The sequence below is a fragment of the Drosophila eugracilis genome, unplaced genomic scaffold (assembly GCF_018153835.1).
Source record: "Drosophila eugracilis isolate 14026-0451.02 unplaced genomic scaffold, ASM1815383v1 contig_2171, whole genome shotgun sequence".
Lineage (NCBI taxonomy): Eukaryota > Metazoa > Arthropoda > Insecta > Diptera > Drosophilidae > Drosophila > Drosophila eugracilis.
The window spans coordinates 441,327-456,531 of NW_024573057.1; the positions used below are offsets into that span (position 1 = coordinate 441,327).

General features: G+C 43.2%; 1 protein-coding gene across 4 annotated transcripts in view; it reads left to right on the top strand.

Moving 5' to 3' along the window:
* Window positions 1–15,205, top strand: part of LOC108110349 (tyrosine-protein kinase Src42A) — a 35,083-nt gene that overhangs the window by 17,149 nt on the left and 2,729 nt on the right. For 2 of the 4 annotated variants that reach the window (XM_017219383.2, XM_017219384.2), the window contains exons 2-5: window positions 3,708–7,342; window positions 14,523–14,644; window positions 14,732–14,816; window positions 14,897–14,975. In XM_017219383.2, the coding sequence (XP_017074872.2) occupies window positions 3,741–7,342; window positions 14,523–14,644; window positions 14,732–14,816; window positions 14,897–14,975 (3,888 nt within the window). In that variant the 5' untranslated portion in view covers window positions 3,708–3,740. The remainder of the gene's footprint in view (window positions 1–3,707; window positions 7,343–14,522; window positions 14,645–14,731; window positions 14,817–14,896; window positions 14,976–15,205) is intronic. The other 2 variants (XM_017219386.2, XM_017219385.2) reach the window with 1 other exon arrangement.

Here is a 15,205-nt window from a genome sequence, read left to right on the forward strand (position 1 = left end):
GCGGGGTTACGCAATGCATGCCTGGTCACAAAGTCGTCCTCAAGTTTTTGCTAACTTTATCGTTTGCTATGTGCTAAAATGTTCAACTTGCTCAACGGCGAGTGATACATTAGTGTGAATACTGAATACGGGTGCGCAGAGTTCCGTGCACTTTATTTTTTTATACACAGACTGCGGTTCACACCGACGGTGATTTTGTTTTTCGAGCCACCATCCCAAGCCGAAGAAACCATATCAGTTTTGACTTACGTGACTTGGACAAACTGCACCATTTCGCACATATTCTGTGCGTTCAAGCTTAAGGCTTAAATTGGCGCTCAAGCTGTGAATTAGCGGGCTCTATGGCAACTTCTTTCAGAGTGCTGTGGTCGTGAATTTCCTGTGGCATGAGTCATGTCCGTCAGTCGGCTTCGCTAAACAACAGCAGTGGCAACACAAAAACGATAAAGATACAGATACATAATATTCAGTTGACAACACATGAAAATTGCTTTCAAAGGTATTGAGTGTGGAGCGCCAGATAAGCTAGAGAGAGGCGAAAAAGCTCATTGTTTGTAGGGGCTGGCTTTGTAGTCCGCTCATTGTGGTTGCCAATGCGAGCAGTAACCTCTGTTGGCGTTCCCCGATCGTTTTCGATTTTTTGCCATAAGTGCTGAAGCAACTTACGGCCAAACTGATCCACAAACCAATTGATGCGATCGCTCTTCTTGCTCAGCTGTTTCATGTTTTTTTTTTATTTCCACGAAGTTGATGGGAAGTTTCCAAAAAGAACTGCAGTTCTGCTTGATAATTTGTTTTCGGCTAAATCATCGAGACTTAATTTATTAAAATTAATTTAGTATTTGACCGAGTAGAGATCTCTCTTGCACTTTTGGCAAATTGTTAGGAATGCGTTGGTGCTTTCAGAAGGTTTGGAGAAGTTGGCTGGGGAATTGCAAATTACTAAACTGGAATAACAAAGGCTTTTTTTTAGTCGTCAGAATAAAGATGTTTAAAACATCCTTTAACATCTCAAACATTTTGCGGATTTGGGATCGAAGTGTGAATAAGGAGAGAGGAGATTTGGATTGAAATGATATGCCATGAAATGGCTGCTACTAAATTTAGGCAGTGGTTCCATTGTGCAATGACCTAAATCATGGGCACAAAATCAAAGCCAAACTCAATCATTGGCCATCAGCTTTTTTTTTGCTGGTTGACTGGTAGCTGCGGTCGTTGGCTATGTTTTTGGTGGCCAAAAAGCTTTCTGAATTACAATTCAGAAACAATCTGGCTTTGGGCTTAGCGAGCGGATAGTTTTTGCGAATTAGTTGGTTTGGTTTTTGGATCATCGGAGAAAGTACTGTCTAAAGCTTTTCTTTGGTCTGCAACGACTTCTCACTTCCACTCGCTCTTCGCATAAACGGACTTCCTATTAGCTTCACGGGTTTACAGTCACCGGTGCAATCGTTTCGAGTATCTTAGCAAGATACGAGTATGCTAGCCCATAAATGTTGCAGCAAACCATCAAATATTCCGATGGTACCAACCGAATGATTTTGTGTTTGATTTTCGAGGTTTGGTGTTTGCGGATTGGCGCACTAGAAGAAAACAACAAATAAAGCAGACAAACAGCAAGACAGAAACAACACTAAACCGGTTCAAATTGGGTCGTAGTACTTTTGAGTGCAATTGTTACCTTTTCAGTCAGGAACAACAACAGAAACTTCGCCAGTCGCACTCCATTCCACTCGCTCTGCAGCTCATTATACACGCTATTATGTTGGTCTTGTTCAGTTTTCCTGGCACGCGCTGCCATCGAAAAAAACCAACTCCCACACAAGCAAACGAAAACAAACCGAGCGATATTTTGTAATGACCATGTTTGGAATCGGTTAGCATAGGTCAGTCAGTGAGTCGGGTTTCAGTTAATTCATTTTCACTTTGGTAGGTAAGTCAGTTTAGTATAAAAAGTAATAAAATATGAATTATATCTTAATACATGATGTGAGAAAATGTTATGAGATCTGGGTAAATAGGCTTGTCTCTTACAGCCTTTCTTGATAGCATTTGCCCAGTTTTATATGTATATATACTGTTTGTTGATGCAGTGATACATTTTCAACTTATATGTGGAATACCGGCAGCAATGGAATTCATACAACTAGAGGTGTAATATGTACTTGGGTTCTAGGTACTCGGCAAGCTAGTTCTTGACGTCTAGCGCGTGACAAAAGTCAGCTGAAAGGAACACATTACCATTTCCATAGGAGCTTTCCTCCTTTCGAGCATCTGAGAGTAACCAAGACGGGTTCAACTGGTTTTGTCCGTCGTTGACGCCGTTGTTATTATGGTTATCGTTGGTGTTAACCATTAAAGCAGTTATTTTATTTAAATATTTTTTTAACTCTTGTTAATATCGAATATACACACGTCGAATGAATGTGAAGTTTATTTTGATTAAATGTCGACTTGCATTTTAAAACATTTGGTATTTAAACCAGTTACCCTCATAGAAGCGAAAGCTTAGTGAAAAAGATTACAAATTACCTGTATCACAATTTGTCATGTGTTTGTAAAATAGCCGAAATAGTAGTTTTTGTTGAAGAACCTCGCCTTGTAATGGGTATCTCATAGACGAATCGCTCGAAAAGAGCTTCTTCTTTGTTTACTTTGGTGTTTCCTATGACATTGACAATTGCTGATGTCTATAGTATTGTGACGAACTTCAATCCAGAGCAAACCGTATTGATTAATCTGGCGAAATCGATAAAAAAAAATATGTCTGCAGAATGTCCAGCTTAATGCTTCCTGTGCGATTTATCGTCTCCTTGGCCACTCCGTCTCAAGAGCCTTCTTTGTCGGCTCGGCAGCTAGCTGTTCCTTTGCTGTCGAGCGTAACTCTTAAGTCAGAGCCGCTGCCTTGAACTTAGATTCCATCTCGAGGCAGATATAAAATGTTGATTACGTGGTGCATATATGTATAAGAGCAGTTCAGTAGTCAGCTAAAAGACACCTTAAGCGTATGAGCTCGGAAAGCCAATCTTCAAGATTTTTTTGCTGATATGGATGGCAGGGGTCAATGAAAAAGTAGCCGCATGACATAATTAATGGCGATACATTCCATTGCCCTCTACCAACAGGCACTCTAATTTTTCGTGAGATGGTCATAGTGAATCATGCAGTTCCAAAAACTATCTGAGGTATCTTAACCATTCCTTCCACAATAGAGGCTATTGCAAAATATCACGAATCATTACACTTACAAACTCAATGAAGGCGAAATGGTGGTTCTATTTCAAATATGATTATCACGTTCGGTTCTTGCATATTTCTCTCAAACGTTCCTCGAATTTCGAGTATTAGGTCCTACTCATTCCATCACATTTAAATCGCATAAAGCATTTATAACGGCTTCAATGTGTTCCATGCACACGCTGCAAACGGCTTATATTTATTCAAGAAATTGTGCATGCCCACCGAAGCTCTCAAAATAAATTTCAAGGCTACGTTGAGCAGAATAGAAAAACCGTATAATTTTTGAAATCGCTGCCGCAATTTACATAAATATTTTAGGCCACGCACTTTTATTCGCTGTAAATCTTGAGTAAATAAGGGTCGGAATCGAATTCCTCAGCAACGATCTTTCAGCTGTAGCAACCAGCGAAGCATACAAACAGTAAAGAAATCCACAAGAAGGCATTCCCAATATTTCCTAACTTTTTCAGAACTAAATACACTTACCTAACCTAAAAGCGATCATGACGGCCATGCCAGTGGTCTGGTGCACCGATCCCAACTCGGCGAACAACAAACCTACAGCCTTCGCGTTGCACGGAATTCAACTACAGGGAAATGTAACCGAGAAGCAGGTCCACGCTCTTCGTGAGTTGGTAAGCGCCGCCGCGGAGGGCCGTCTCATTCTGCCTTCGGATGGCACCTTCACACTGCTGGACAGCGGTCTAAGCATCGAGAGTTCGATCTTAGAACAAGAGTCAAGCAAAACTATCAGCTCTGGTGAGCCTGGGCCAGTAGCTTATCCGAAGAGTTCCAAAAACACGTACATACTTATGCCCGTAAGCTTGGCGGAGGGTACCAGGCAAGGAGCAGAAGCATTGACCGGAAGGGGAGGATCTTCAGGACAAGCGATTGCAGCCGCCGCCGCCCAACTGGAGTTCTTGCTGGAACCCAAGTATTCGCCCACGCCCAAATCAAATCCAGACTGGAAAGGCAATGCAGGTGTGGCTGAGGGCGATTTGACAGGGGAGGTTCTGTATGAGTTCCTATGCTGTGCCAAGTGCATGAATGACCAGCGGACCGGACTCACTTGCGCGAGTCGTCGTCTGCAGCGCTATTTGAGGACATGCAGCAGTGGAACTGGCAATGCCAGTGGCAAAAGTTGTCAGTACGAGCCGGTCAATGACCCACCTACGTGTCAACTGCAACTAGATCCTGTCAGTAGCTTGGCCAGTAAGTACGCTCGCCGGCAACAGAGGCACAGGCAGCACGGCACCGTCTCCATGGGCATCGCACGCAATCGCACCCATCGGCATCAGAAATTACCTATGCACAGCGTTAAAATATTTCAAAATCGGAGCACTTACATGCCAGCGGACACAGTTACAGGAGCAGCTTTCCTTGTGGCCGAAGGCCGAGAGGCGTCAACAATTGCATTGCCGATTCAAAGTCCGATTCCGAGTCCGAGCTCGAATTCGAATCCGAGTTCCACGCCCAGCCCAGCGATTAGAGCGATCGTCGGCAGTGAAGCGTTTAGTTTGTCACCAACAGCGACGCGATCTACATCGCTAACAGAAACTTCGACGACACTGGCCAATCCGGGCGCAACTTTTCTGCCTATATACGCTGTTGTAAATAAAAATCGCGACTTTGTGAATAGTGAAAAGACTGAGGAGGTGTCCACAACAACCATGCTGGCCGTGGTGCCCGAGGAGCCATCGCTATATCCTGCAGACGGAGGCGATCTGATCAGCTTTGACGACGCTCAAGCGCAAGTGGGTATTGAGGCGGCTGATGTAGGCCAGCAGGCTGGAACTGCTGTGGACCTGCTTTGCGCCCCAATTAAGGAGGACACCTTGTTAGCCCTGCTGGAGGGTCCTACAGCCACTCCCTTCAAGCCCTACTCGCATGAAAGCAACAACTCGAGCCGCAAGACCAGCTTTGATTCCACCAGCACCCTCAGCTCCTTGGACTCTGGCTTCATGGAGATGCAGAACAAATTGGACGCCCTGGCAACAGCGGCAGTAGCGGCTGCAGCAGCAGCAGCGTCTTCGACCGAAGCAGCAACATCGTCGCCAAGCGGCGAGAAAATCGAACGTCGCAACTATAACGAATGCCTGACGCAGTCGCGCAACCGCCGAAAATCTTACGAGGAGTTCAAAGCTATGTTTGTTGAACCCATCACGGAAGCAACTATTAGTGCTTCCCTGCCACCGCCGGTGGCACCAACAGAGAATTACGCAACAGCAGCCAGCAACACTGAGATCACACTTTCCTCCATTTCAGAACAAGAAACCAGAGGCAACCGGGATGAGAGAGGCAAACCGGATTGTGCAAACGAGTTTACCGCCGATGAAATGGATACCGGCGACGGTGACATCGATGGTGAAAAAGGCGCTGCTGCTAAAGGCGATCTCACAGCAACAGCAACAACAACCGTAGCAGCAAAAAGCTCAGTTAGCAGCTCCACCACAGAGGCGATGCGAAAGAATTCGGATTTTCTATCGCGGATTCTCGATCATCAATTTGCGGCGAAGGAGCGAGCCAAGGCGCACAAGCGTCGCACATCGTACGAGGAATTTAAACGTCTAGTTAACGAAATTGAGCCGCTGGAATGCCCGGACACCGCGCCACTAGTCTCCGCTGTGGTCACACCCACAACCGCAGCAGCGGTAGCAACATCGCCATTAAACCGGCAGAACTCGCGACAGCGTAAAAGCTTTGCTAGTTACTTTCTGCCGCGCCGGCACTCAACCAAAGAACGAAAGACTGACAAGCAGAACTGTGCCCTGGATTTGAATGTGCCACCGCACGGCAATCAGCTGATGGCTTACAGCAAGATGCCGCCCAACCGGAGCAACGACAGCGACCTACATGGATCCCACTACAGGCACAATTTCAAGATCTACGATAAATTAGTTTACGGCACTATCTATGATATCATTCAGCGCAAAAACGACATATACCAGAAGTATGACAAGTACATGACCTACGGCACCATCTATGAGATCCTGCATCGCAAGACTTCGCAGGACGGCGACCGGTGGCAGCGCAAAAGTCTCAGCTCGATCCTGGAAGGTGGACGATCCACAGACGTTATCTACGACATCGTCCAGAGGAGAGAACGGGAAAAGCAGCGTCAGCAGCGTACCCTGGAATCCTTAAGTCCCGGCTTATTACCTGCGATCAGTTCCCACAAATATGGAACGATCTACGATATTCTCCAGGGCGAAAAGATAGATGCGAGCCATGTCCACATTAAGACCGACCAACAACCAGCAATGGCTAAGCCAACGCGCTTTGTGGTCAGCCAGGTGGAGGAATCCGTCCATTCTCCACTGGCATATCAGCAAGACCCGATTGGGCCGGACCGTGGGGTAACAAAGACCAGTAAACCAAACAAAATGCGCCGCCTGTCCCACATCCTTAGCTACAGTCGAAACGTTGTCGAGGATCCGCAGGATACGGCTGGCAAGGAGGAGACAAAGCAGAAACGGACTCAAGCCAAGCGAAGAATCGGTGTCACCAACTTGCTGCTTCCTCTGGACTCTGAGGAGCTCTACACCCGCATCATCGCGCAGCAGCGAAGGTTCGAGAAGGAGCCTGGACAGGACGCAGAGGCAGAGAGTGGTAGCGAGCCAGAGCTGGGCCCTCGCAACCCTTTGACCAAGTCTAGCTCGCTTGATGCCATCTCACTGTCGGTGGCCATTTCACCTGCGTCCTCGCCGTCACCCCCGCGACCGCGACGCAGTCTCAAGCAACACCGCTGCCTCCAAGAGCGACAGCAAATGCCACTGGTTAAAAAGCACTCTCTGGATAACTGCCTCCAGATTAATTCAGCAACTTCCAGTCGGCAGTCGCTTTGTCGCTGTTCAAATCAGCCTCCCTTGAAGTGCGCCTGTCACCACGTTGCCGAGGAACTTTCGCTAACAGCTAATGAGAAATCCCGCTCGCTACCAACTCCCTTCTCCGCTACTTGCTCTCAAACGTGTGCAAACTCAAGTTCAATTGATCACAATCCGGCAGCAACAACGTCCTTCGGAAAAACATCGACTACTTCAGCCAAGAAAGGCAAATCACGTCGACTTTCAGAATTTACGCGCGGTGAATTTTTAAATGAAAAATCGTAAGTTTAGCCCCCAAGTCATTCATTAATCAGCCCTTCCTATTTTGCATTCTATTAATTAAGTTTTTATAACAGCGTCTGATCGAAGGCTCAATTTTTCGAATTTAATCCTCATATTTCTTGTTGTTGTTAATTTTAATGTTCAATGTTGAAAGTTTGAGCAATAGAAACTGAGAGAGGCAGGAAAAGGGGATTTTCGGATCAATTATATTTCAAACATGCTTATCACCTGATAAGTTTATTTGCAAAAGCTGTTCAGAATTGATTCAATTTCCTTAGTCTGCTTTGCCCAAGCAAAATTTTCCACTGCAACAGAAATTGGTTAAGCAAGCGGAACTTCAAGGCCAAAACGCTTGAAATTAGTTCAGCGTTTGGAATTTGCATATCAAGGCGAGCAGAAAAAATGTCTGAATAAACTTCAACAAACGTGCTGCGCGGGCAATTCGAAGAGGGCGAACTGAAGCACTCAGAGAGGCCAAAAGGAAAAGAAAAAGACACCTCTCCTTGCCCATCTTCCGATCCCAGCTCCACTGCCCAAGTGCCACTTGTCCACGAGCAGACATTTAAAAATGAGTTGAACAATGTTTGTTTATCGTTTAATTAAGTAAAAAACAAAAAGTGTCACGACTTTCATCGCTGAATGAACTTCTTCACTAGACAGTAAATGAACGGTAAATGCGCCTAACCCCCTCAAAAATGTCGACTTCATTCGAGAGTCAAATATAGCAGGTTAATAACGTTAGCGTTAACGTTGGGACGTGATCGAACGTCTCTCTCACTCGCACCCACAATCACACATGCGGTTACAACACTCAAACAAAAAGTCCCATACAGAGGACACAAATTGACGGCGAACGGTGGGACAAGGAGAGACAAATATATGTATTTGTCCATTTAGCCGTAAACATTCCCCTGCCCCAAGCCCGGTGTTCTAACTTATCCGAGCTACCCGTTTTGGATGAACCTAACTGTTCGACAGTGACATTATCTCGCACTTGTTTTGGTTTTGGCCAAGTGCCTTGCTTTTGCCTATAGCCTATGCATTACTCACCTTTGTTGTTGATTGGTTTTCCCTAGAACAAATCCGAACTGGCAAACTGCTGGCAACCAAACTTAATTTCAAAGTTAGTATCTTGGAACAGTTGCGGAATTCCAGAATAAATGAGTGAATGTTTTCTAAATAAATGAAATCGCATTTGATTAAATGTGAAGTATACTCTTCTCTAGACTGATTAATCATAAAAGTCGTTTGATTCAAAAGGAAAGAGCATGCGACTGAGATCCCATGCTGCTAGCCTCTACTATAAAATATCGATTTGGAATATATTTTTATACATTTTTGGTTTCGTGCAATAAGAATTTATTTACGTAACGATCAGAACAGTTTGTGTGCCATTTGTTGGTTGCACAACCAACTGAGCAGCACACTCTCACCGCTCCCACTAATGTCAGTAATTTCAGCGACATTGACACTAATCTGCTTTAGTACTGCTCGAACTACGAGTTATCAATTGTCTTGTTCTGGGAACAAAAATTAAACAAGGGGGAACGAGAGGGGGTCGAGTGCAGCGAACATGTGAGACCTTATAACCTAAATTTCTGCATGGATAGCGAAATAATATTCCAATTTAAAAAATCTTTGTTAAAGCGATAGATATTGACAAAAATATGTTATAGAATGTCAAACGAAGACATACACTATAATATTATGGACGCCACAGTTTTTAGAGGTTTGTGGGCGTTAGAGTGGGCGTGGCTTGATCGGAAAAAACAATTCGTATTTGGGGCATTATAAAAACCTACACGTTTAATCCAAACTCTTCTATCACTTATAGCTTTTCTAGAAATTGCGAATACCGTCATTTGAGCTTGGTGGGCGTAGGAATGGGTGTGGTACCACCATAAGATGCGCTGCCAGCTAAAGATACATACACAATTTCAACTTTCTATCTCTAACAGTTCCTGAGATTTCAGCGATTTTAGTTTTTCGTGATTTGTGGTCGTTAGAGTGGGCGTGGCAGGATGCTAAGATAAACGGACAGGCGGACATGGCTTAATTGACTTCTCTATTGATCCTGATCAAGAATATATGTACTTTATAGGGTCGGAAACGCTTCCTTCTATCTGTTACATACTTTTCAACAACCTTTTACTCTACGAGTAACGGGTATAAAAACCATTAAGCCAGTGCAACGGAGAAGTTGGTTGGCGTGGTGAAACGCAATTTAGTTTCGTTGACAAAGTTCCAGTATACCGACAACTAGCGCGCCTAAACACTGTGATTAAAGCGGGATCTGACTGACCTATATCCATAACATCAGAAAATGGCCTGGGTGCGGTTGTGGGCTTTGTGATCATCTCCGCTTAGTGTTCACTTTGTTCGTTCTAAAGTCGATCATTTCCTGTTCACGTCATTCCGTGTCTTGCTGGTCTTGGTCATTCCGATATCAAATATTATCAAATGGCGACAAGTTGATGTTCCATATACGCAAAGAATGCCTGGGCAATTAGTTTTTCTGAGTTCTCTGAAGCGGATTGCAGCTTTGTACCGTCGCAAAAATAGCAAACGTAACGCCTATGTGCCGTATTCCGATTGTTTCTGCTTTTACACACGATATTCATAAAAAATACTCGAACGAGAATTCAAATCGTTTCAGGCTGTTCGATAATGAAAATGTTTTCAATAAATTTTCCGCGACAAAACTTAAGAATTTGATAAACCCTTCGACAATTGCATTTGCGTTATAGAGAATTTATGAACGATAACCAAAAGCGAATTTCTAAGAAAGTGACCACAGAAAACGTAGCCGGAATTAGATAATTTGCTAGTCTTCCATTATAACTTTAAAAGGAAGTGCAAAGGCAGACACCGCTTAAACGATTCTGGAAAAACATTCGTTATAACCTGACCAACAGTCCAGACTAATCAAAGCCATGCCTGGCCATATTTATTTTTAGATGCCCCTAACTGGTTGCGCTTCCAGCTGGTCCTCGCCTGCATTGAATTGGATTTCGTGCAGCAAGTGTTTCTAGGTATTGTAAGCTGTGAGCTGCGCACTCCGTCTTAGGCATCCTGTCCAACCCGCAGTCGGGCTAAATTAAATGAGTCCCAGTGCAGGAGCTCGCATTTCACAGACAAGAAGAAAACCTGCATTTGACCAGGCACATTGTTATTTTTCGATCAATCCATCTATGCATAGTGGTGTGTGCCTATTTAACCATCAAGTCCCGATTGGCCCCACCGCCAGCTATGAAATTGCATTGGAAATTAACTGCGATTGGCGCCATCCAACAATTCTGCGTGGCTCCACAATCGCTTTAACTTAATTTGGCTTGGCTTGGTTTGGTTTTAAAAATAGACACACGCTCCGCCTGCCATTTATGGTCCACAACTGTTAATTGCCGAATCCATCACTCAGGCTTGAGATGACCAACTACAATGGTTGCATACGCAGCTCATAAGCCGGAAATGATTTGAGTTTTAACCAACACATTTACACTTCAATACATATTAGAAGTTCCAGAAAACTGGAGAAAAAATTTCATACTCCATTTGCGTACATAGATAAGCTTTCCCAATCCCTTATTTATTATTCGACTTAAAACTTGCTTAATTAAATAAATTATTAATATGTTTCCCTAACCCGCTGATTGACCGCTGTCAAACACGGCAAACGAAATCAGCATCTTTGGTGTTGTTTGTAATCTAGCATGTTAGTAATCGTAGGGGGTTGCTTAGTGCTATTTTATACTTACAAATGGGCACAGGTATTAGGCTTTTCATCCCAAACAAGTTTCCATTCCGCTAACGAAATGCAGCTCATCATCACTTTTTATATAGGAATGTCTACTTCTTCATAAAATTGAGAAGTTCAATGTATACAGATTTCTCCAAGACGTAAACCGGAAGGTAGTTCTAAAGATATCTGCCAGACGAGGCTCAACTGTATTATATATTGGCTTACATTTAAATATATGAAAATAAATATGTGAGACGCTCAGTGGATAGTGGATCTTTGTGACCAAAAGCCAATTACAGAGAAAGTCATAGTGCAGTAGTCAGCCGGACTGCAAGTCTGCATGTCAAGTCCATTTTTGCGGATCCACCAATCAAAATGGTACTCCAATTAATAAGATAATTCCAAGAGAGAGGGGACGGAGGTTTCGATGGGGATTTTCGGCATGTAGGAATTCATTAGAAATATCTAATGGGTAATAATAAACATTTAAATGATTATTCGAAGACCATTCGGGGAAACAGCTTAAACAACAAATTCACAAATGTAATTCTCAAGTTCCTCAAGCTGGGAAGTTCACACCAGCTCTTACTCATACTCGTGACGTTTCGACTTGCAAACCGAACCAACTTGTTTCAAAGGTGTCCGCAACAGATTGCGCAAACAATGTGGATGGATTCCGTCATGACCTGCTTAAATAAGTTAATAATAGTAATGGCATTTCCAGGAATTGAGGAATGGAAGGAATTGATACTGACCACAAACGATTGACAGCCGTCGGACCAATTCGTGGCTCGAATCCATTCGAACTGCAAAAGTTGATCGAGTCTGGTTCAATTGTCTCCAGTGTATGGAAACGAGTAAACGGGTATATTTGATTCGTTGAAAAGTAAGTGACAGGTAGAAGGAAGGTTTGCGTCTCTAAAAAGTATCTATATTCTTGATCAGTCGATTAAGCCATGTCCGTCTGTCCGTATGAACTCTGAGAGCTCAGGAACTATACGAGGTACAAAATTGAGAAGACGCCACGAATTCTCATTATTTTTACACCATCTACAATTTCTATTAGCAAAATGAACACGTTAAAATTACATAAAACAGTAACGGGTATCTTATAGTCGCGGCACTCGTCTATAGAGTTTCTTCTTGATTTAACTCAAAACATGCTACAGGATGCCTGGAAGCCGAAGTGCACTTAAATTACCAACTAGAACCAACCAAACTTGTTGGGACAAAGATCGAAAAGTATCTTACCGTTGCTGTTCCAATGCCATGGCATTAAAAGGTTTAAAGCCATGTTGGGGCGTAGAAAAATTGTAGAAAAACACAAAAATCTTGCAAGCTCCGAGTGCTGTTGCAAATATTTTTAGACAAAATCGAAATGCGCAAAGCCGTGTTTAAAAATAGCTCCTAGTCGCTGACAATTTGTTGTAAGACGAGCCAGCAACCGTAGCTCTATCTTGTGGCAGCTGCGTACAGACTGGCTTCGAAAATTTATTTTGGTTTTTGGCGTGCTAAGCCAAGTTTAGATTGGTTGTTGCGGTTGTTTGATAATATAAATTCAACCAAGTTATACATAAAAATCCGACTAAGATTTTCTTAACTTTACTTAAATAAATTTTTAACTAAAATTGTGAATACGTTATAAAAGTGTGAGTTTTTTAAAAACAACCTAAAACAAACCTATTTTTTATAAGAGCAGCCACTATTCGTGGTAGAAAATGATCGATCGAGGAGTATCATATGTATTTTGTTTGCGCTTTTCATCCGGCTGGATTGACTAGCCACCGGCATTAGCCGCTCCTAACAGCTCCGACAGGATGTCCATACCCGTCGTCGACTTGTCTTGTGTGTAATTAAATCGTGTTGCATATTTATGAAAGTCATGCATGCACATAAATGGTCGGAGCACACCAGACTAACTCGACCAAGTCAGGAGAGTGTCTATAAATACGCCTGAATGGCTCTTCGCTCGCCAGCAGCCTTTACGGGAAGCAGTCAAACAGGCCAAACCCCTCACAATTAATGGCGTCTAATAAACGCTTATTGGCGTAATAGACACGTGCTGGCGAGGATTCATCCAGCCGCGCGCTCGTGATCAAACCTCGCCAATCAATCAAGCCGTATGCAAACACGCCTTCCATTCATGAGCATGTTTAGCCAAGGTACCATCATGTTGACTGCCACTTTGGACGATGCTAATTGTGGCGGTGGAAGTCAAGTGATTTATAAAAATCCTGCTCAAATAGACATCAAATTAAAACTCTTCGGACTAGTGCGGACTTTGGCTGCTAGAGGTTTTTTCTGTTAATAATACCTTTAAATGTCTTTGCGCCATCAGAATTATTAACTCTGCGACTCGACTAACTCGCAGACCAAAGGCCTAAAGGCCCGAAAGCAACCGAATCAATCCAACGATTGTTTTTTTTTTTGTTCTAACTTTGGTTCGGATTTTGACGTAAAGAGATTATTATGTCCCCTCTCGCGAAGTTAGCTTTTACTTTACAACACTTACAGCAACACTCTCGCTTAGATCTCCACCTTGTGTAGCCATTGAACAGGAGAATTCCCCTTTAAATGTTCCTATATATTCTGTCCTGTTTCCTTGAGGAGCAACTAAGCTATACAAAAGTTTAACCATCACGACTTCATAATTTCTTGTCACAGTGTGTTGCGCAGATTTGGCCACGCTTCTGTCATCATCCGTTATCTGACGTTCGTCGCGAACTTCAAAATGTGAATTGGACTGTTATGTAAGAGATCTGTCACACACATCTCTTAATTTCCCACTTCCAGCTGTCGCGGCGACGAAAAGAAAGACAAATACATAGATGAAGAGATAATGCCGAAACCACGTCCAGTTACTTTTCTTTATTAAGGTCAATGTTAATGCTGCATCAAATGGTATTGTTTCGACTGTTTACGTCGGCCCATGCGATATCTACAGAGAAATGTATCTAGTCGAATGTATCGCAAGTTTTGTTAGCCATTGAATTGGCAGAAGCTCTAATAAACGTTTCATTTCCTTTCTTTAAAACTCACGCTTACCCCAATGAATATGCATAGCAGACACCTTGAATTTCCTTAATTGCTAAATTTGGATTAGGAAGTGCAGCATTACAGCTTAAATTGAATGGTCATTAAATTATAGCTTTTAGAACGGAGGCACAAAAACGTCATTTAATTATCGCTTTAAAATGGCAGCGGGTATCAGATGATACAAATATGACTAATAGATGGAGAGTATCTATAGGCCTCCCACGTGACCCCTAGTCCCTCCCTCTGTGCGAGATAGACTGGCATAGAGCGGTGTAACCTCGATAGAGCAGTTTCCTTAATAAAGTCAGCCGATTTATGACATAAACGAGGAACTTTTTTTAAATAAAACATACTTTTCACTTCCATACTAATAATTTCCTTCTCGCCGGTCGCTTTTATTTCAGCTGGTACTTCCGCAAAATCAAACGTATTGAGGCTGAGAAAAAACTCCTACTGCCAGAGAACGAGCACGGTGCATTTTTAATTCGAGATTCCGAGAGCCGTCACAACGACTATTCGTTATCAGGTGCGTGCCAAATCAGGCATTTAATTAGCATTATTGTGCATTTTATTACGAGGTATTAATGTGGTGGTGTTCAAATGTTGTTTGCAGTGCGCGATGGCGATACGGTTAAGCACTATCGCATCAGACAATTGGACGAGGGCGGTTTCTTCATCGCCAGACGTACGACTTTCAGGTAAGTACCCAGCAGCCGTTGGTCGGGGTATCTAGATACCCCATGACTTTGTCACACTGACATATTTTCAATCGAAACAGAACCCTCCAGGAACTGGTAGAACACTACTCCAAGGACTCGGATGGCCTGTGCGTCAACCTCTGCAAACCGTGTGTCCAGGTAAGTCGAGAAGCGAATGGGGCCACAGTAGCCATTGTTTGCTTTGGTTTAATCGCGCATTATACATACGGCCTGCCGCCAAACGTTTGGATGCGTGGGATGATAACATTTGCATTTTACATTGTTATGCCCTGGTTTGTTCATTGCAAAATGCCCAACACGTGTATACTAAAAAACTGTTTTATATTTTCCTTGTATTTCTTTCATGTTTCTTTAATTAACACGAAATT